The 21,504-nt window shown below is 38.6% G+C and overlaps 1 protein-coding gene across 2 annotated transcripts in view; it reads right to left on the bottom strand.

Moving 5' to 3' along the window:
* Positions 1-8,830: 8,830 nt before the first annotated feature.
* The window catches only part of rexo1 (REX1, RNA exonuclease 1 homolog), a 69,141-nt gene continuing 56,467 nt past the window's right edge, over positions 8,831-21,504 (bottom strand). For both annotated transcript variants that reach the window (XM_052038030.1, XM_052038031.1), the window contains 5 exons: positions 19,983-20,093; positions 19,106-19,221; positions 16,907-17,045; positions 14,692-14,812; positions 8,831-12,590 (listed from right to left, as the gene is read on the bottom strand). In XM_052038030.1, coding sequence (XP_051893990.1) covers positions 12,502-12,590; positions 14,692-14,812; positions 16,907-17,045; positions 19,106-19,221; positions 19,983-20,093 — 576 coding nt within the window. In that variant the 3' untranslated portion in view covers positions 8,831-12,501. The remainder of the gene's footprint in view (positions 12,591-14,691; positions 14,813-16,906; positions 17,046-19,105; positions 19,222-19,982; positions 20,094-21,504) is intronic.

The raw sequence follows: 21,504 nt of genomic DNA, 5'->3' as shown, positions 1-21,504 counted from the left end.
TTCCACTAAAATAATTAATGATTCAATTCAAGGCTAGTAGCTCTAATATCAATCTTACGAGTATCTAACACTTGCATGTTCTTTCAAAAGAGCCAATAAAATTAAGGGTACGATTATAACAGGCCCTCTCTTTTTTTTGTAAAATATATTTTAATTGGCTTACAGTTTAGATGCTTTGACATTAATTCCCCAGGGACCGTTATTACTTCTGTCAAAGGAAAACAATGGAGCTATATGTTATTATATTATATACTATTATATTGTGTGTATTAGAAATTTAGCAAGTTCAACATTCACTCAAAGGGCAGAAGGCGGCACTGAAGTAGATCAGCCATGATCTTGTTGAATGGTGGAACAGGCTCGAAAGGACAAACTGCCTACTTCTGCTCTTATTTCTTATGTTATGCCGAGAAATACTCAGCTTTTCAGGTAACATCTGTGGAGAAAGAAATGGTGTTTCAGGTTTCTGATCTTTCACCAGAACTGGTAAAATTAGACATAGAACTGGTTTTAAGCAAAAACAAGGGCAGAGAGAGGGAGTACTGGAAAGAACAAAAAGATCTGTGGTCTGTTGGAAGACAGGAGAGATTAAATAACAAAAAGGACAATGCTGGTCACAAGATGCTGGTAGTGGACCAAGGTGCTAATTGTGAGAATGGAAATTTTACACTCCCATTCCTTGGCTTCACGTTGTTCATCTACAGTGCTTTTCTTCATCACCTACATTAACGTCTGTGGATAGACTGCAGTTAAATCCACTACAAGCCCAATCGACTCTACTACTCACCCTGAATTCTGTAAGGACCACATTCTCCCAGTTTCTCCCTCTCAGTCACATCCATTCAACTATTCTTCCTTGGATGGCAGTGTCAACTGTGCAAATCCCAGTGCCTGGACTTTGGATTTCACCCCACTGCCCTCCCTCTCAGTAAAATAGGGTTCCTCTTCTCCTCGCCATCCATCCATCAGCCTCCACAGTCAAACTTTGCCATTTCCACCAAGCCGGTTTTCCCCTACTCCTCAGCATTTCCAAGGAACTACCTCCTCTACAACACACTGATCAACTCCTTGATCATCGCCAACACAACACCCTACTCACTGGCACGCGACCTTCCTGTGCAAGTGCAGAAGATGCAACACCTGCCCTTCAACCTCATCTCTTCCCGCCGAGCAGGATTCGGAACACTAATTCCATGTGAAACAGTGATTTAATTTCACTTTTGCATTCAGTGTACTGAATTCACAGATCATGACACAGATTCTTCTACAAGACAGAAGTCAGAGAGTTGTAGTGGACGTGGTTAATGTGGGCTCACTCTTAAGTTTTAAGAATAAATTGGATAGATACATGGATGGGAGAGGTCTGGAGGGTTATGGACTGGGTGCAGGTCAATGGGACTAGCGGAATAAAGTTTTGGAACAGACTAGAAGGGCCGAATGGCCTGTTTTCTGTGCTGTATGGTTCTATGGTACAACACAGAGTAAATACATATTAGGAGGTCACTAAGATCAAGGATGACCAAACATAATCCTGAGCTTTCAGCTGCTTGTCATGTTAATTCCCATCCCAGCTGTAACCTCAAGCCTTGGCTTCCTGGGCTTTTTCAATAAAACTCAATGGAAGCTCAAGGAACAGCATCCCATCGTTTATTTGGTCATGTTATCGCTTAATTGAGCTAGAACTCCCATTTTGTGCAGCAGACTTTGGCAATGATTCTGCTGTTGTCATTAACATCTCCACTAGACACTCCATTACTTCTTGTTTTATTCATTCAAGGGACATGGGCTTTGCAGGCTGAACCAACATTTAATTGCCCATCCCTAATTGCCTTTGAGAAGGTGGTAGTGAGCTGCCTTCTTGAATTGCTTGTGTTTGATGCATGGATATACCCACAGAGCTATTGGGGAGGGAGTTCCGGAATTTTGACCCAGCGACGGTGAAGGAATGGCAATATATTTCCAAGTCAGGATGGCGAGTGGCTTGGAGGGCAGCTTCCAGGTGGTGGTGTTTCCCGTGCTTTTGCTGCTCTTGTCCCTCTGGCTGGTTGAGGTCGTGGGTTTGGAAGTTGCTATCGTTGGAGTCTTGGTGAGTTGCTGTAGTGCATCCTGTCCATGGTACACACTGCTGCTGCGCGTCGGTGGTGGAGTGGGTGAGTGGATGTGGATGGGGTGCCTATCGAGTGGGCTGCTACAGCCTGTATGGTGTTGAGCTTTGTGAGTGTTATTGAAGCTGTACTCATCCAGGCAAGTGGAATATTCTATCACACTCCTGACTTGAGCCTTGTAGATGGTGGACAGACTATGGGCAGTTAGGAGGCAAGTTACTTGCTGCAGGATTCCCAGCCTCTGACCTACTTTTGTAGCCACATTGTGTCTATAGCCACTCCAATTTAGTTTCTGGTCCATGGTAATCCCCAGGATATTGATAGTGGGGGGATTCAGTGATGGTAAAGCCATCTTGTTGGATATCATTATTGCTTGGCACTTTTGTGGCAATGTTACTTATCCCATCATTACTTTAATCTCAAACACGTTTAAAGTAAAAATATAAAATGTTATGTGAGAACGTGAATTATAATAACGGCAAGACTTGAGACTGAACAAGCCTTGCACTACCATCCACAATGTTTGTTATAAGAACTCGACTGCATTACGTAGTCAGCCCCAACACCTGTCCAAGTTTTCTATAACTTTTGGATAGGTACATGGAGCTGAGAAGAATAGAGGGCTATAGATAAGCCTAATAATTTCTAAGGTAGGGACATGTTCGGTACAGCTTTGTGGGCCGAAGGGCCTGAATTGTGCTGCAGGTTTTCTATGTCTATGGAGTCCACCTCACTATCTCCTCTGTAAACCAACAAAACCTGCAGATGCTGGAAACCTGAAACAAAAACAGAAAATGCTGGAAATACACAGCAGGTCGGGCAGCATCTGTGGAAAGAGGAACAGTTAACTTTTCAGGTTGAAGACCTTTCACCAGAACCTGTTGATGCTGATGTGGGGTCTACAACCTGAAGTGTTAACTGTTCCTCTTTCTACAGATGCTGCCTGACCTGCCGAGTTTTCCAGCATTTTCTGCTTTTGCCTCTATTTCCTTGTGTTAGGTGAAACTTCCCTTTCTGGCTCCAATGTTTCATGTTTTGTTGACTCCTGTCAGGTGCTGAATCCCTGCACTCCACATTACCCATCATCACCCCTCTTCTTGCACTCGTCCTGTTACTTTCAGAGCCCTGCAGGGACCGATCCCTGGCACTTTTCCTCATCCACATCCTCTCTTGGCATCAACACCCAAAATCAGTAGTTTCCAAATGTATGCTCGTAGCTCCCAAGTCTAATTCACCACTACCTCTCCAGATCCCTCCACGTCAAGCAGTTTTTCCAACATCCAGCCATGGTTAAGCAGACTTTTTCCCTAAATATTTGCAAGACAAAAGCCATCACCACCAGTCCCCGCCACAACTTGCTTTCCCCAGTCATCTATTCCACCCACTTCCCCAGCCACTGACTGAGTGGAAACATACTGTTTGGAACTAGTGTTCTATGTGCTCTCAGGACAAGCTTATGACCACCCGTGGTAGCTTATCTCACAATATAACTATTGTAGTGCTCTCTTGGCCAGTTTCCAACCCTCACCTTCCATGCCTGAGTTTATCTAAAACTCTGAAGCATGCATTGCAACACAAAGACCCATTTCCCCATCATTGCTGCTCCTAGTACAGCATCACTTTGACTTTCATATTCTCTTGCTTGCATTCCAATTCCTCTAGAGCCTCACTCAGACCTCCACTACATCTACAACCCTCTAAGATCTCACCATCTTTACAATTCTACGCATGTGCACATTCCCAATTTTAATTTCCCCACCATTTGCAGGCACAGATTCTAAACTATGCCCTAATTTCTGTAATTATCCCACAAATCTTCTCCACCTATTCTTTTAAAGCAAACATTTGTTACCCACTCCAATATCTCTTCATGTGTCCAACAACAGTTCTATCTAGTGCCCTAGGATATTTTTATTAAGGCAGAACATTGGGGAAAAAAATAAAAATATCATCCAATAACTTGTTTAGAAAAGCGCATCTTATAAATAGTTTACATTTCTTGCAAGCACCACCACACACTTCCCCTCAGCAGTAAGAGCACAATGAAGCAAGCTGTACAGTGGAAAACATCAGCAGGCAGTCGTGTGGAGAAAATGGTTTTCTTCCCCTCGTGAAGGGCAATTCACAGAATTTCACTTACGATCCATCCATCATTTGAGACTGATCAGATTGTTCAACGAGGAGCCGATGTATCCTTGATGGTCCAAATGTCCATCTTCTGCACTACAGTAACACAATGAACAAGTGAAAACTCAACTGTCTGAAGTAGATGCTAATAGTCCTCTCTCTTTCAACCACAATTCCCCAGTCAAGAGGTGTGCATTTTATTCTCTCAGGCCAACATCCTCAGTGTGAGGCCCTAGTTACCCTAAGTTATCTAGGCTGGGCAGACCATGTTGGTCAAATGCCCAACATAAAGACACTTTTTCAAGTAAATGAAAATCAATGAAAGAGGAAATTAAAGTTTAGAAATGGCGATCTGAAATACTTTATCTTGTTCTCTTGGTAGCATATTGAAGCACAGGATACACTCAAATACCTGGATGGCCTATGCTCATAGACTTTGACAATGATGCGCTACTTTCACATTGTTTTCTACAGTAAATCTGAAATGCAGAACCACTTAGTCTTCTAGTACCTGGACTGGCAATCCAGAAGATCAAATTCTAAAACATGAAAATAAATTCAATACATTTAACATTTTTGGACTGACAAAAGGGCTAAATCATCACCTTGCAGAGAACAGAATCCACTTGTACCAGCAGTGGTCTCCACATGACCCTTGTTCCCAAACACATTGCTGACTCTCTCCCTTCCATCAAGTTTAATTCATGGCAATTGACAATCTATTGCTAATAGAAACATACGTACTGATAGGTGAGAAAAAGACAAGGTTCAATTAGACCACCTTTTAATGTTTGATAGTCGCATGACATAATGGACCAGATCACACTGGATCTGGCCAGCTGGATCTGTGGTGCCCACCCACATTAACCTATTTGAGATATGGAGAGCCTTCAGTAACCCTCAGTTCCCAAGATGTGTCCTGTGAAGCTGAAGATCTGGGCACCCAGCAGCCTCAGATAGCATTTAAAGAACTGTTTGAGTAGATTTAAATAACTTAAGTTAATAAAACATAAAAATTAAACTAATTAGTAACACCTAAAATATTTGCAAATAATTAGAAAAATTATTGGAAAATAAAGCAAAACCATTCACCCGTTTACCTTTCTTCACTTGGTGGGTGATCCTATTCAAACAAACAAAGTCTTACTCCGGTCTGCCCTGCATGCAAAGTAAATCTGGATATCAGTAGTCTGCTGCTGGGCTCAATGGGAAATTGAGCAGTAGAATGGCAGGTCAGATGTGTCAGAGCTGCTGGCTACAGGTAAACTTGTTCCAGGCCAATGGAACTGTTGACAAATGTGGCAATCCATCTCCACCAAGTAGTCTATTAGCCTGATGGAGGACAATATTTTTTAAAATTTTCTAAACTAAAATTTGAAGACTAGCAATATTACCTTACTCAAACATTTCACAATGATATAACACTTGATAATACCACAATGTGCAGTTGGGGTGTGTCCATACTTCATGAAAAATGGTTATAGGGTGTGCTTGCACATCTTGATAAACAGCATCTTAACATCAACATGAACAAACCATTGATTATCTAGTATCTAGAGAATAAAAGTACAGCTATATGTAAAATAATTTTATAGATTGCAAATATCCTATAGGACATAACCAAGCAAGCAGTACAAGGTCAAGATCCTTTGAAGATGGTAGTTATTAAAGAGCAATAATGCAAATATAATCAAAATTATTACAGATGTACTTGGGCCACCCATCTACAATGGCCCTATTATCTCTCAGTACAATCTGATAATGACCATCAAGCATCCTTTATCATCAGATCATAATGACAATGATTATTATTCAGATGTTGAATTTCTGAATTGGTGGTGGGGATGGAATTCCTTCCATCTGCACCACCCTTTAGATGAGTCCATTCCATGAATTGTGCAGAGAACTTCCTAAATCTTATATTTGAGTGAAAATGGGTGCCAGATTCAAATCAATTCTTTTTTTGCATTTGTCTCTCAAACATCTTCAAGACCAAAGAGACTTCTCCAAGTCTATCTTAGTAACTCATATTAAAATAGTTTTGTGCCCCTTGACCTGTCTGCAATACTTGAAAGTCTCTCATGTCAGTGAACAGAATTGGACACATTGCTCAAGACATGGTCTAACCAGAACCTTTTTCAAGATGTGATTAAAATTGTGCTGCTTGGCTATGTCAACTTGGCAAAACAAGTTTTTTTTTAAAATATATATCTGTACTGGCAGGACATGTTAAATGCCAATCACCAACAATTATTAATACCTTTATCCCATTCAACTAAATGCAGAGTATGTGGTGACACAAGAGACGGCAGATGCTGGAATCTGTAGAAACAAACAAAATGCTGGAGGGACTCAGTGGGTCAGGCAGCACCTGTGGAGGGAAATGGACAGTCGACTTATGGGCTCGAGACCCTTTAGCACATTGCTGTTCATTTCCCTCCACAGATGCTGCCTGGCCCACTGAGTTCCTCCAGCATTTTGTTTGTCGCTCGGAGTAAGTGTTCTCCTTTCAAGGGACATTCCTTCACACATTTCTGTAATTACATTACAAAAATTTTGCACCAATGACCTATGTGGTCTGAAGAATTTGCAAGGAGTTCATGTCACCAACATAAGATAGAAACAATGATGCAAACAACATCAATTAAAGGGGTATCCCATTCAGTATACGATAACACCCTAAACTCTCCCCAGCCTGCATCCTAACAATTCCTCCCATAAGCACATTTGTTTCTTTATTTTTGTACTTCCTAACTATTTTTGTTTTAAATCCATGTCCAAACTTTAGCCTAAGCCTTCTACCATCAAGAACTTCGGCAAGTGTTCTGGAATACGACTCGATGTCTAACTGAATGTCAATTTCTCAGAGAATTCAAGATTGGTCAGGGATGATACTGTAAGTCTATGTTGACTACCATGCCCTGTGAAAGTTATTGGCTACAACTGATATTAAATTCTGTAGTTCTACAGAGGGGATTGAACAAGTTCCCCTAGAATTTAGTCCCCCACCCTCCCCACTCCCGTAACCCCAATAGTGCATTGGTCATTGATTGAAGGCAGATGAAAGTGACCTGTAACACTTTTGACATCATTGAAAAAGGACTGTCATTGACATCCATAGAGTTGTATGTGGTTTGATTTATTCACTGGTTAAACTCAATTTGTGGAAAAGAAAAAAATGATAAGGCCAGGTTCAGTGGCTCATATGTAACTATTTTTTAACTTGTAATTCTTAGCCAACAGTTTCTTAACATCATGAAGTGACAGATGATTTAGCTTCACAGTACATTTTGTTGAAGCACTTCAAATTTTTCAATAAACTAAACCAGGTATTCAGCACCATTGCACTTCAGGAAAATAAATATTATAATGACATATTTAACAGTGCTTTGCAATGAAACTTGCATTCCAACATTGTGTAGATTGTTTATAAAGCCCAACTTGAAAATAAGGTGGGTTTTATATATTTAGAAAAACATATACGAGCAGGTGAAAATTAGGTTTCTAAAATTTGCATTAGCTTTATCTTTCTACAACAGATGTTCAATCAGCCAATCTGTCCAAGGTCAATTTGATAATCACCAATCAATATAGAAATTAACATTGGTATTCACTGGTCAGTTAAGCACTTAAAAGCTCTTTACTGCTCTGCAAAACTCAATTGGTGATCAATGCCACCACAATGTAGCTTTTCAACTTTAAGAAACAGATGACAACATACCATGTGCTTCCAAAAACACAATACAGAAAAAGTTAAAAGACTTCCTGATTACCAAAATCGATCTCCCTGGTCACCTATAACCCTAAAGGTCATAGACATTGTGTAGAGGTCAACAGATGAGGCTGTCCCTGGAAAAAAAATCTACATGGATCAGACAGTCACCCAAAATAAGCTTTACTATCCATCAGGATTTAAAGATACAACTGTTTAAGATAAAATGTTGGTAATTTTGGAAAGGAACAGTTCTACAAAGTAATGTTGATCATTAAGTAAACTTTTGCACCGGTGAGTTACTTGTTTAAGTATTTTAAATGTGCGAGCAATAATTCTTCAATTTTAGTGGCAAAAATATTATGTGATTTTGTAGTTAAGGTACATTCCGTTTCAGCTGAGACCTTAAACTACTTTTTCCTGTCAAGCTCATCCACAGTTCTGTAACTAAAACAACAAATTAATGACCAACACCAGTTAATGCATTAATTATAATCCTTTATATATACTTGTACATTTCAAATGCTTCTTTTAGATCCCTTCTATCACCAATGGGGGTTAATTTGTCACCTTGCACTCTCTTGACAATTTCTGGATTAGGGGTTTCTCCATTGATTTAAGTTTTGTTATGGCAGTGACAAAGTGTATGAGTTAGACTGGAAGCTCTCTTCCCCATTGGCCCAATTCCCTTACAAAAGAAGTCTGGTTAAATATCTGATCACAGTGCTCCACTGGGTAAGTGCTGAGAAAAGCAATGAGATATAAACTTTCTCGTTAAAAGCTACCCATTTGAAAACAATTATGATGCATCATGCTATTGAAGCATCTATTTTCACTGTAATTGAGATATTATTGTAAACACTAAAATGTAAGCAATTGACAAGTGTTTCTTTGCGCTTTTTTAAAAAAAGTTTATTGCAAAACAAAGAACGTAAATTACTACAGTATATATGTTTTGTATACTCACAGCTCTTAGTAATGTTTATACACAAATTTAGTTTTCTATCCAATGTGCAAGGTTGGCTTAAAATTTCAGTAATATATTTAAATTTATCAATACTTTCAAATTATTAGCATAATTATTTTCTGTTCAGGGAACAGCCACAAAAGTCAAAGAATTGAACATCCTTTTAATACCAAGTCTACAAAATTTACTGTTTTTATTCTTAGGAACACTTAAGGTTCTGCATTGTTCTGTGAACCAGAACAATGCTCAACCTTCACTGAATTATTCTCATGAAGAACCATAGCACTTTACATCTATTAAAATCAAACAACAAATAATATGTAGCACATTAAACAGATTAAGATATTAAGTGGTATATTGGGTAATGATTTAGGAGATTTAAAAAAAATACTCAAAAGGTCATGTTTGCAAATATTTTGTTCTTTTGTACATTTTTAGTGAAACTCGTTAACAATTTACTATTGCTTTTAGTGCTTATGACAGTGAAACCAAACAATCTTTCTCCTCCTCCAAACTTAATAATTTTGATAGCAGTTACAACACAGCTTTCTTAAATGTGCTTGTTTCTTCATTTTGACCCAATCAAAGTTTTCAACTAGAGTTGGAGCTCATTGTTTTAGTTGGTATCGTAAGATTGTCTGAACACTCCCTCCCTCCTTCCCTGTTCAACAGCAAGGAAGGAGAGCAACTCTGCAGGTCAGCGCTTGCTTTGTCCTTAAATGGACTGTTCTGCCATCATGAAGTGACTTGTTTAATTAAGTGGTCTAAAATCAAGAAAGGTAGTTTGCTGAAACAGTGAGTGCAGTTGAAGCAGAGATTCTGAGTCAGGTCCCCTGAATAATGGCTTAACCTTCCAGAGTAACTATTATCTCAACATATTAAAACCTGGGGTTATTCGGTAAAAAGCTGGACAATTATTGCTAACGCAGGGCTGAGAGGATATATTTAAAAATTGACTTTGTTGTTTCATCACTGTTATCTTTTCTGAAATACGTCAAAAAATAAAGCTTAGACAATGAATGTTTGTTTAGCCGCAGTTGCAGCTGTGCATTCAATGAAATTAAATATGAACAGATTTCCTCTGTTCCTTTCTCAACTCCTGCTTAGTGAATTCCAAATCCCTGAAGTACAAGTCAAGTTGCATCCTCACCAAACCCTGCCATAAACATGCCCTTTATAAAAGCAGCTCCTACAGTAGAGCAACCATGTACAGAAAGATAAAGCCTTTGGGTTAAGGAAAAGAACAAGGCAAATTATGGTGCCCCAAATATTGCTCTGAGACGAGCCAACTCTGCTCAAACCAGGAAAGAACATAAAAATTTCTGAATGGTATTGGGCCACAGCAAATGGCACCTTTGTCTGTTGAGCCATTAAGGAGCTTTGTGAAAATAATGTGGCTTAAGACTAACTTTTTTCTCAAAATATTCTGTACAGATTAACAACTCTCCAGATTCCAGCATCTGCAGTCTCTTTTGTCTCTAATCAGTACAGATCTTTCTCCTTACTATTCAAAGATTTAAAAAAACCTATAATGTACCATCTTCCAAAAACAGAATAACTTAGACTGTATATTTACTATTTTTTAGTTAACTCTCCTAATCTGAAGTCACCATCTTATGCAGGCATCAACTGTAGTATGCTGACAGCTCTTGTACCCCAGACTGATCTTTACCATTTTCCCTTACACATAGACGGTTATTGGATAGAGGGTAGAAACCTTGGCTGATTTTTCTCTGAATACCTCAGAGGCTAGCTGCAGTATTCACATTTCCATCTGCTGAAGTTCATCAAATTGGCCTTGTCTAGGAACTAATGATGAAATACTTTCAATATGGATCTATCCCATACTGATTAGCAATCAACTGACCTTTCAATAAGTCCACAGCAATCTTAACTAATGAAATTTCCTTATATTGTTAGTGAAATTCCATTAGGACACCAGCCCCTTCTACCACATGACACCAGCTATCCAAAGTAACATCAAGACCACCTTTCTACCTCTATATGCAGATCCATAACTACTATAAACGGTCCTTTGAAGGTAAAAGACTCCTTTATGCCAAGTGACTCTATGTAAAATTTTAGCAGCCCCACAAACAATCTGGTGATTCCAGTGACACTCAATCTGCTGTCACCTAGTTTCAATCTTAAATATTAAACCAAAGTGTAAACAATAATCTAAGATATTTATACAATTTACTGAAAAAAACATAAGAAATCAATTGCAATAGTCAGGACAGGAACACTCTACAGTACAAAAACTGTAAGTGCAACTAAAGTTCTGCTTGAATATTCATTATAGCAAGTGTCTAGTGCCAACCTTGAAGTTTTCTTAAGCAAATCCAATCCATCAAATATTTTGCATATAAAAGCAGTATTCACTTCTAAAACAAAGACATTACCATTGATGTACAATTTTAAGCTATTAAAAACAGCCAATATTTTCAGTTTCAACAACTATATTTAACAATTTAGTCCAACCTTTTTAAAATGCACTGGGATGTGCTCGGGGAGCATTTCCATGGTACATGGGTCAGCAGAACAATATAGCACATTTTTAAGAATGATGTATTCACTAAAGATGCTCCCCAATAATTTTTTCACTTCTAATGCAACAGTTGGCATGATGATAAAAAATTGCAGTACAAGAAAATACACACAAAAGATCAACCTAGTAACAAAGTTAGAATATTAGTACAACTTGATGATTAGTATGAAATTAGGCAGTAATGAATGACTAACCAGTGCAATAGGGAGACAGTGTGCCTTGTTTGGTCTATGCTTTACTGAAAATGGACCCTCATGGCCAATTAAGGTGGCATAAGAGAGGTGAGATAATGATTAACTAAAACAAAATTACAGGAAAAAGTGTGCAAGACTATTCTACTTTTTGGTGGAGAATAGGAACGGAGTGAGGAAGTGACATCTGAAGAACAACCCAATAGGTTTCCATATCCTAAGTATAATGCAACACTAGACATAAAAGATAACAAACCATGCCATTCTTGCAAGTACAGTCTTGAAGAGTTATGAGCAGCAAATTGAAAGAGTTATTGAGCAGGCACTACATACAAAAGAAAATTATACCTTTAATTTTTTCAGCACTGAAAACCACATTATACACAAAACTGAAGGAAGGAAACAGAAAAAGTAGGAAAAGCACACTTGCTTTGGGTCAAAAGTCCACATACTTTTTCTTAAATCTGACTTAAAAAAGCCACTGGCTTTGCACATTTGAGTTACATTTAACCTTACACAATAGTTGCAGCAAGAATGGCTGCATTTCTTGGAATGCCATTTTAAAGAAATGTTATAATGCTACCAAGTTGAATTGTGGTAATTAAACATTTACAATGGGCACGGAGTAATTTTTCTGAGAAGATTTGCAAAAACACAAATAAATACTGTAAACAAAAAAAGGCAATTTCGAATCAGATTGCGTTTTTCTTTCTAAAAAAAAGCCAAACTTTGCCTCTAGTTTTGCAAAAGTCCTACAAATTATAACATCCTTATCACGTCATATCCATTATGAATCTTGTTGAAAATGCCAGTCCTTTACATGCATGACAAAAGAAAAGACACAGGAGATGTCATCTTCTTAGTTTTGCATCTTCTTTTAATCGCCAGATCATTAGTTCCATACAGGCACTAGCATCTTCACTGGAATCATGTCCTTCAACTAGGTAATGGAAATAAAGATGAGAATTACTGAAGAAATTACCTCTTTTTATAACTACCTAAGATTTGTTGAAGTCCTCAACAATGCTGTCTTTACTAAGCTTTATAACCATGTTACTTGTCAAGGCAATGTTGGAGAATCTGCTAAAACAAAAAACAGAGAATATTAGAAATAGTCATCTGGTCAGGCTGTATCTGTGGGAAGAGAAACAGAGTTAACACTTCAGGTTGAAGACTAAGAACACACTGATAAAAAGTGTCTTTGATCTGAAATGTTACCCGTTTCTCTTTTCATAGATACACCCTGACCTGCTGAGTGTTTCCAGCATGTTCTGTTTTTATTTTAGATTTCCAGCATCTGCAGCTTTTTTTATTTTCATTTACTTGGAGAAACTGGTGTAATAATAGATTATCACTGCATAAAGGGCAATTTGAATGTAGTACAGAATTTTTAATAATTGTCATAGATGGCGATGTACCGAAAACTGGCAAACGTTTCAGGGCAAAAGACAAGGTCTTAACACTCCTGGAAAGAATCTGTAAATCAACGCAAAAGTGGTGTTAAGTCACCTGTCTCTCGGATGGCTTTGAAGTAGTTAGCATGTATATGGTTTGAAATCAATCCCAAGGTAACGCGGTTCCACAGAAAATCACAACTGATTCAGATCTGTTTGAGGACAACTTCTGGTGTACATACACGCACAGTTAAACACAGAAATCTAGAAATTGCTGGCAAAAAAGTGTGCAGTTCTGATTTTAAAACACAAATTTCATAGGCCAAATCATATTGGACAGAGACTGCTGCCCAGAATTGCCACCCAGGGTCTTCACACATCTTCACCTACTATGTCCAGATGCAGAGGGCCTATATCAGCAGCCCTCTGTTTCCAGAGGCCGTGGGAGGGTGCAGTGTCCCTGACAGAGTCCCACCCCTGAAATGTTCTGACAAACGGCAATGCAGGATGCAGAGCTTTCCAATGCTGAAATCAGTCAGTCACTTTAATTGTTTCAATGCCTCTGACGTTCAAAGACATTTAAAAACCATTAAAGTTGAAGTAAATAATTAAACATAAAATCAAAATTAAAAAAAATTAAAAACAAATTAAAAACACTGAATAAGATCAAAAGAATTTTAACATACCTTACTTTCTTCCTATGCCTCCTAAACTAGTGTGCAAAGTACAGGGTTTCAAATAGTCTGCCAGGTCTGATTTAGATGGAGTCCAGTGGTGGGGCGAAATGACAGTTTCAAATATCAAATTGGTAAATACTGGATTTCCATGTTGCACAGTGCACTTGTGCAGGTTGAGGGCTTAGTTATGTTTGGGCAGCTGAATACCAGTGGTTCCATTTGGAATTATTTAGCCACAGCTGGCATGATTTGGCCCAGTGTATGCACTGGATTTCTGCCACAAATATTTCAAATTACAATGATTTCACAATTAAAGAAATCCAGGATAAAAATCCAAAACCGACCTTCCTATATGCTGGTAATTGTAGTTGGCAAAAAGAAAACTAATTAGTTTCAATAATGCCATTCCAACATTCAAGAACGGTTCTTTGACCAGGCCTCTTTCCACAAGATGAGAAATATTGCAATTGCATTTCAAGGTTTTGCATTGTCCTATTTACAGTAACATTATTCAATAGTTAAATGTTCCCATATGCTTATAAATAAAATATTATTGGATACAGAAGAATTTGGAAAGAATTTTGAGCTTTGGCTTGATAACTTGTTGCTTTCCAGTAGAAGCTTGTAGCCTTGGCACTCCAACAAATGACTTAAATCAGTGTTAGACCAGCTCTTTAAAAATAAATCAACTAATGGATTGCACCCAAGCTTTTAGGAGTTGCAGAAATGCTTTCAGTTCTACTGCAGACATTTCCCATCTCCAGTCATCTATAGCCTACTATCCTGAAGGGTAATGGGATATTACTGGCATATCTTGTACTTTAGATTCAATGTCAACAATTTAAAAGCCAAAAGTAAACTCATACTTAAATATAAGATTATTTTTATGTAACTAGAGTTTCCAATCCCAGTTCTCGCATCTGCTTACATTCATAGGTGAAAGAAATTTGCTTTGCCATTGACCACTTACCGTTATCCTGGATAATACGTTTGAGGTAGTCTGCCATTAAATTTTTCAGTGCTCTTTTATATGGCAATCCCAGTCGATGTGGAAACACAATCGCTGTATCAATCACGGTGCTATGTATAAGCTGAAGAGAAAGAAATACAAGTACTGAATCTTTATTATACCACATCTATTCTTTAATTCTATTTATTCTTTGGAATTCATGAAAATCAGTCTCCTCTGTGTTTATTTTAAACTTTCCAGCCAAATTGTCATTCAATGTACTAAGTTACATCAATATAACTTCAATTTGATAGTACCGTTAACATAAAAATATATCCCAGGAGTGCTTCACAGGACAGTTATCAAATAAAATTTGACAGTAAGGCATGAAAGGAAAATATTAGGATGGGTAACCAAAGGTTTGTCCAAAGAGGAAGATCTTAAGGATTTTTTCTAAAAGAGAAAGAAAGTTGTGGAGGTTTAAGAAGTGTACTCCAGGATTGAACAATTAAGAACTGAAGGCATGACTACCAAATAATTAAATCTAGAGATGTGTAAGAGTTCAGAAATGGGAGAGCAAAAACTTAGGTTTGAGAGAGTTGGGATGGTTTAAACGACAGGGAGGAGCAAGACCTTGTTGAAATCCAAATAACAATGAGAAGAATGTTGAACTTAAGGTATTGATAGACAGTGACGGAATGTTGATCAGTGAGCACAGATATGATGCATTTTTTGTGGACTTTGAAAAGGGTTGCTTCATATCATGACTGGACGAAAACCTGACCGGAAAGTTTTACACATGCAGATCTGAAAGAGATGGGGATGGATTTAGTAAAATGCAACATGTTCAAGTCTTGATGGGTGATTGATAATGAACATAAAAAAAGGGACAATTTGAAAAGGGAAGACACAAGAGACTGCAGATGCTGGAATCTGGAGCAATGAACAATCAAGCTGGAGGAACTCTGGGGGTCAAGCAGCACCTGTGGGAGGAAAGGAATTGTCTACGTTTCAGGTCGAAACCCTGCATCAGGACTGAGAGTGGAGGGGTGAGATGGCCAGTGTAAAGGGGAGTGGCAAGAAAGGATTTCAAGGCAACTGGTGAACTGAGGAGGGGTGTAAGACAACAGGCAGGTTGTGCCAGGGGAGCAGGGTGGAGCTGGGAGACAGCAGCAGGTGAATGATAGGTAGAGGCAGACAAAGAGAGAGGAAAGAGGGAAAAAAGGGAAAGAAAAGATGGAGCAAGTGGGGAGGGGAGTGTGAAGATTGGAGACTGCTGCTGGAGGGTGATAAGCAGGAACACAAAGGCTACCAGGGAACCATTAGGGGAGAGGTGTACGGCAGTTGGAACCAGAACCAGATGGGGGAGGGGAACCTGTGGGTGAACTGCATGTGTCGGGGGTGGATGGAACCAGTAGGGGGAGGGGGCGCAAAGATGGGCTGGGGGGTGGGTATAATAGAAAGGGGACAAAAATGGGAGGACTGGAGGAAGAATTTGGGGGGGGGGGGAGAGAAGATGGGGGAAAACTCAATACTCATGCCACTGGGTTGTAGACTACTCAGAATATGAGGTGCTGCTCCTCCAGTTTATGTTGTGCCTCATCCTGGCTGTAGAGAAGGCAGAGGACGGACAGGTCATTGTGGGAATGGGAATTGAAATGGCATGGAATGGGATGTAGCTCTCTGCCTGAGACCTGTGAGCAGGGCTATGGGATAGGTCGAATGATCATTAGTCCACCAGCTTATATAGGTAATATCCGCATCTGTTCGATTGCTAATCATTGCCTTCATTTTTAACTGCATAAAACCTGATGAATTCCAACTCTCAGATAAATTCTCACCACAGCTCTCTTCTGCATGCTTGTATTAATTGTATAAAGGCTGGTTGCATTTATATATCCGAACTAAGTGGTATCTTGGATTACAAGACTCCCAGGTACGTACAACTTAAATCCCTTTTCTGCATCATGTGGTTAACCAGGAATATGGAAAGTCCTGCATAACGTAACAGCCAACACATTTTGAATAAATGTTTTCTTATTGAGAACCATTTTAATTAAGGTTAATTTGAAAAATAAGTCTACAGTGCATCATGAAGTGCTATACTTTTCTAAATAATTCCTATGCAATTGTTATTTTGCTGCAAAAACATTACAGCAAGATTTATGTTAACTACTGCAGCATTTGCTTGAAGGAATGAATGTAAAGTTACTAGTTTTATTTAAAAGAAACATACCTTTAGTGCAAATAAATCACTTTCCAAGCTGTGCCCAATTAATATGGTGGCAGCACTGAACATATTCAGTAATACTGCCTGGACATCTCGGATGGTGATTGTTGTGCTCGCCATATCCTCTTCTGTTACACCAGAAAATCTACAATGAACAGAGAAGAATGTAAGACCCCTCTCTATAAATTCAAGTGGCCCGATGTTTCCTTCATATTGATACTAAGATTCAAATAAAATCTTGATATAAACATTTAAGATGTTTTAAAAGACACCAAATTCTGAACATGTGGGTTATGCATTTAACAACAGCATATCCAGATCTTGAATGTTTGCCTTTAACCATCAAACAATCCACCAGTACATAGATGGAGAGATGCTGGGTTCTCGGGGAACTGAGAGGCTGAAGAATGTTGCGAAAATGGATGGAGATGAGGCAAAGGTAGATTTTAAACGGTAGAAATTAAAAAAAAATCAGAGCATTGGTCGAGCAGGAGCTGCGGGAAGAGGGAAACAGTCAGCAGAGCTTTGGATGAGCGAAGGTTATTACCGATGGAAGATGAGACATCGGCTAGAAGAGCCCTGTATGGTTGATTCCCAAGTTATTGGGAGTGCGATGCAAGCAGAAGAGAATACAAGCAGGAAGTTCAGCTCAGAGTCAAAATGAATGCCAAAGTTGTGAACAGCCTGGTTCTGTCTATGATACCAGACGAGAAGCTGGAGGATATAGGTGGCAAGAGAAATAACACTGTCAGGGGCTGAGGACAATAATTTCAGTCTTCCCAATTTTTAATCTCAATTAAAGTCTGAAAAACATTCTTCAGACTGGCTCCTGTGGGAATTGTGCCTAAATGATGTTTTAATGAGATTTGTATTGAAAGAAATAAGAGTAGCTGGGCTCCAACTACCACTGCTGATTCATCTCCAGCTTAGGTTTGCCCATTCCTATGAGGTGTGGAAAATACCTCGTTACTAGCAAACTGATGCAAAATCCAGTGCATTTTCAGGTCTAACTTTTAGAGTGCACCCAAAGGGAAACTTCTGACCAGTAGAAGCAAGATTTTGGGTGAACAAAACTCCAGTAGAGTACAAAGGATGCTCAGGAAAGAATAAACAAAGCAGCACTATATTCAATGCCTTCAGAAGATGTCTAATCTTAGAGATAAAGCCAATGCAATCCATTTTTCAACTCATCACCAAAATCAAAAGTACTGTGTCAATGTAGAGCTAAGTTTTCTATTTCATACTTTAAAGTATTATTCTGTACTGTGTCGATGTAAAATGCAAGGGTCACCCCATTCCCATCAAGTTCTTCCCAACTAACATGGCTTGCTTTAAATGGAACTTACAAGAAATTATGTTCAAACTCAATGGTTCAATAACAGTCATATCATTAAGCAAAGCATTGAACCAGTTCCCAGTCTGACTATGTCTGGATGTGCTGAGTCGGCCAATTATATTTCTCACTACTAAACAGTGCATATCTGCATTTAGTATTAGGTTTAACTTCTATATTGTCCATGGGGTTGATCAGACTGGTCATAATCAGTCCTTGTGACAGGCAATGGAGTGCTGATGGCAGCATTAAACTACATCCATGCAAGAGGTAAACTTTTGGAATTCAGATACAAGTATGGGAGAGCGAACACTAATTTTCAAAAGATATTGAACTAAATAATTAAGTTTATTAACATTTGTAACTAGGGAAGACAGTTTACATTATTGGCCCAACAGTCTAACTATTAAATTCAAACTGGAATCCAGATGTTGCTGGGAAGTACACAAGTATAGAATTGATATAGACTTTTGATTCAGTACAATATCTGAGGCCATAATTCTATTCATGAAAATAAAATCTTCTCTGCACAATGACTAGTTATCTTCCTGTATAACTATGGTCAATCCTCAGTAACGTAGAGTGGAGACATAAGAGACTGCAGATACTGGAATCTGGAGTAAAAGAAATGAGCTGCTGGAGGAATTCAGGAGGTCAGGCAGCATCTGTGGAGGGAAAATTGCCAGTATAGAGGCGAAAGGGAGGGGTGGGGCAAGAGCTGGCAAGCGATAGGTGGTAATGGAACTAGTTCCTTGGACTATGATACGATGAATTAGTTCAAGTCTTGAAAAGAAAACTGCAGAAAGCATTTGTCATGCTAAGCTAATTCTAAAATGTTGCAAAGACTTCCAACTGTTGACTTAATAACGTACCTGGTGTTGTAATCAATGACCTTATTGTCTGGCTTGACAAATGTATCATACACCACCTTTAGGTCAGAGTCTACAACGGTCAACCTGCTCAGCTCCAAACCTTGCTTTGTGTAGCACTAGAAAGAAAATAACCCGTTTGTTAAATGTATTCAAGAAAACAAACCAGTATATCATGAAGCCTCATATTATTATACTTTCCAATTCGCCTTAAATTTTATAGCATTATTATATGGACAAGCTTCTATGAAGTTGGGTTCTTAAAAATCACCCAGCATTTATTTTTCTTCAAAATTTTGTATAATGCTCTGAATTTTAAAACAAAAAGGATCTTAAGTGGAAAAATCACCCTACAAATTGACTGAAAATATAGTTTTAAAAAGGATATCCAGTGAAAACATTACAGTGATTGTGATCAGTGACTCAAATTATCACTTAAAGCAACTGGTTCAATACATTAGAAGGATAAAATCCTGATGTATACCTCTAACCTCATTTTTTTTACATTTCAAATAAACTAATTCTAAAAAGACTTTCTGGCTATTTGTGCTGCATGGCACATCTGTACTATTTTGTTCAATTCATTACTCTCAAGCAATGTTGAAAATTACTTGGTTGTTTAAAGTTCTGTTAGGCAGAGAATAATTAACCTAGCAACATCAGCAGTATCTTTTATAGTTTTCCCTAAACCCTTTGGTTTCACTTTTCACGCAAGAACAGCTAACCTACTCCTGAGCCTCTGCCCAATGATGGCACGTATTCATTAGGTTCCTCCTTGTGGGAAATGAGCATAGCTTTAATAATGTGGTGCAACATAATTACAATTTTCGACCCAGTTACATCATGAGGAACAATAAAGTAATATGCTCATATTTTCTACCATTTCACAATCCAAAGCGAAGATCCCAGGGTTTTCATCTGGTGGCATTGCTTTTTCAAAAGTCTTCATAAAGCCAGCTAAGTTTTCTTTGCGACCATCCTGAACATGTTGCTGTAAATGGAACACATGCTCTGTATTATTGTTACATGCATAATAGTTGTAACAAAACATGAATCAGAAGAATTACAAATGTTAAATTATTAATTTAACATTTATTTTTAATTTCCAGGAAATCTTAGTTTGCTGTTTCTGTAAATTTTCCTCAAAGCCTCCTTTGTAGTTTTTGCTGCTAACTGCAGTGATCCAGTTAAGTCATCTGGTGTTAAAAGATGGACATGAATTTACTAACATGTGAAAAGTCTGCCTCATTGGAACACTAGCAGCCTTACCACTGTTGCGACATGGGAAGTCTTCCTTTTATTCGGCATCTTTCACTCTCCCAAGACATCTCAAAATGCATTAGAGCCAAAATAATACTTTGTATTGTAATCAGTTGATGCAGTGTAGGAACCAAGGCAATCCATTCAGCCAAAGCAAGGTCCTAAACAGCAATGTGCTGCTATAAAGAAAACATTCCTTTTCTGGTGTTGTCTTGTTCAAGGTAATAAGTAATTCTCATTGTACTTGAGAGAAACAATCTATAAAGGCCAGACTTAAGCATACCCAGTGTTACATCTCATTTTTCTTATGTTTTAATTTTAAACGAGGCATAACAAAATGCTGTCAAGAATTAATGTTATTGGAATATTTGTTAAAAAGATTTTACATCTTCCAATTGGTGTTAATAATGGTCTTGTGTACAGTAGGGCTCATGATGGGGGTCTGGGTATTCCTAAGTCGACTATCCAGATCCCCATTATGATTAGGAAGCTAGAGGGCTTTAGAAGGGCAAGAGACACTTTGGTCCCTCTGTCCTTCAGATAGTCACGAATTGATCTTGAAAACAGAATTATTGGGTATAGAGAACTCAAGAGTCTTAAGGACCATACTGGTAGGGTGTTTGATATACCTCTTGATAGAGTTGGTAATAGTGGGGCTGGTGTGCTACTTGGGAGGGTTTAAACTACTTTGACATGGGGGTGAGAACTAGAGCACCAGGTCAGTAAGTGGAGGGACTGAGAGGAAGGTAGATGGCAGGGCCAGTAAAATCAGGCAGGAGCAAAGTAATAGACACGATGGGACGGACAGTTTGAAGTGTGTGTATTTGAATGCTAGGAGTATTATGGGTAAGGGTGATGAACTGAGAGCATGGATCAGTACATGGAACTATGAATGTTGTGGCCACAACAGAAACTTGGTTGAGAAGGAGGACAGGAATGGGTGCTTAATGTTCCAGGGTTTTGATGTTTTAGAAATGATAGAGAGGTTAAAAATAAAGGGGTTGGGGGGAGGGGGGGGGAGTAAAGAGTTGCACTACTAATCAGGGACAATATCACAGCTACCTTCAGAGGGGACATAATGGAGGGCTCGTCCACTGAGTCTATATGGGTCGAACTCAAAAATAAGAAAGATGCAATCACTC

The sequence above is a fragment of the Pristis pectinata genome, chromosome 24, assembly GCF_009764475.1.
Source record: "Pristis pectinata isolate sPriPec2 chromosome 24, sPriPec2.1.pri, whole genome shotgun sequence".
NCBI classification, from domain to species: domain Eukaryota; kingdom Metazoa; phylum Chordata; class Chondrichthyes; order Rhinopristiformes; family Pristidae; genus Pristis; species Pristis pectinata.
The sequence above is the reverse complement of the archived record's forward strand: the minus strand, read 5'-3'. Positions and strand labels throughout refer to the sequence as shown.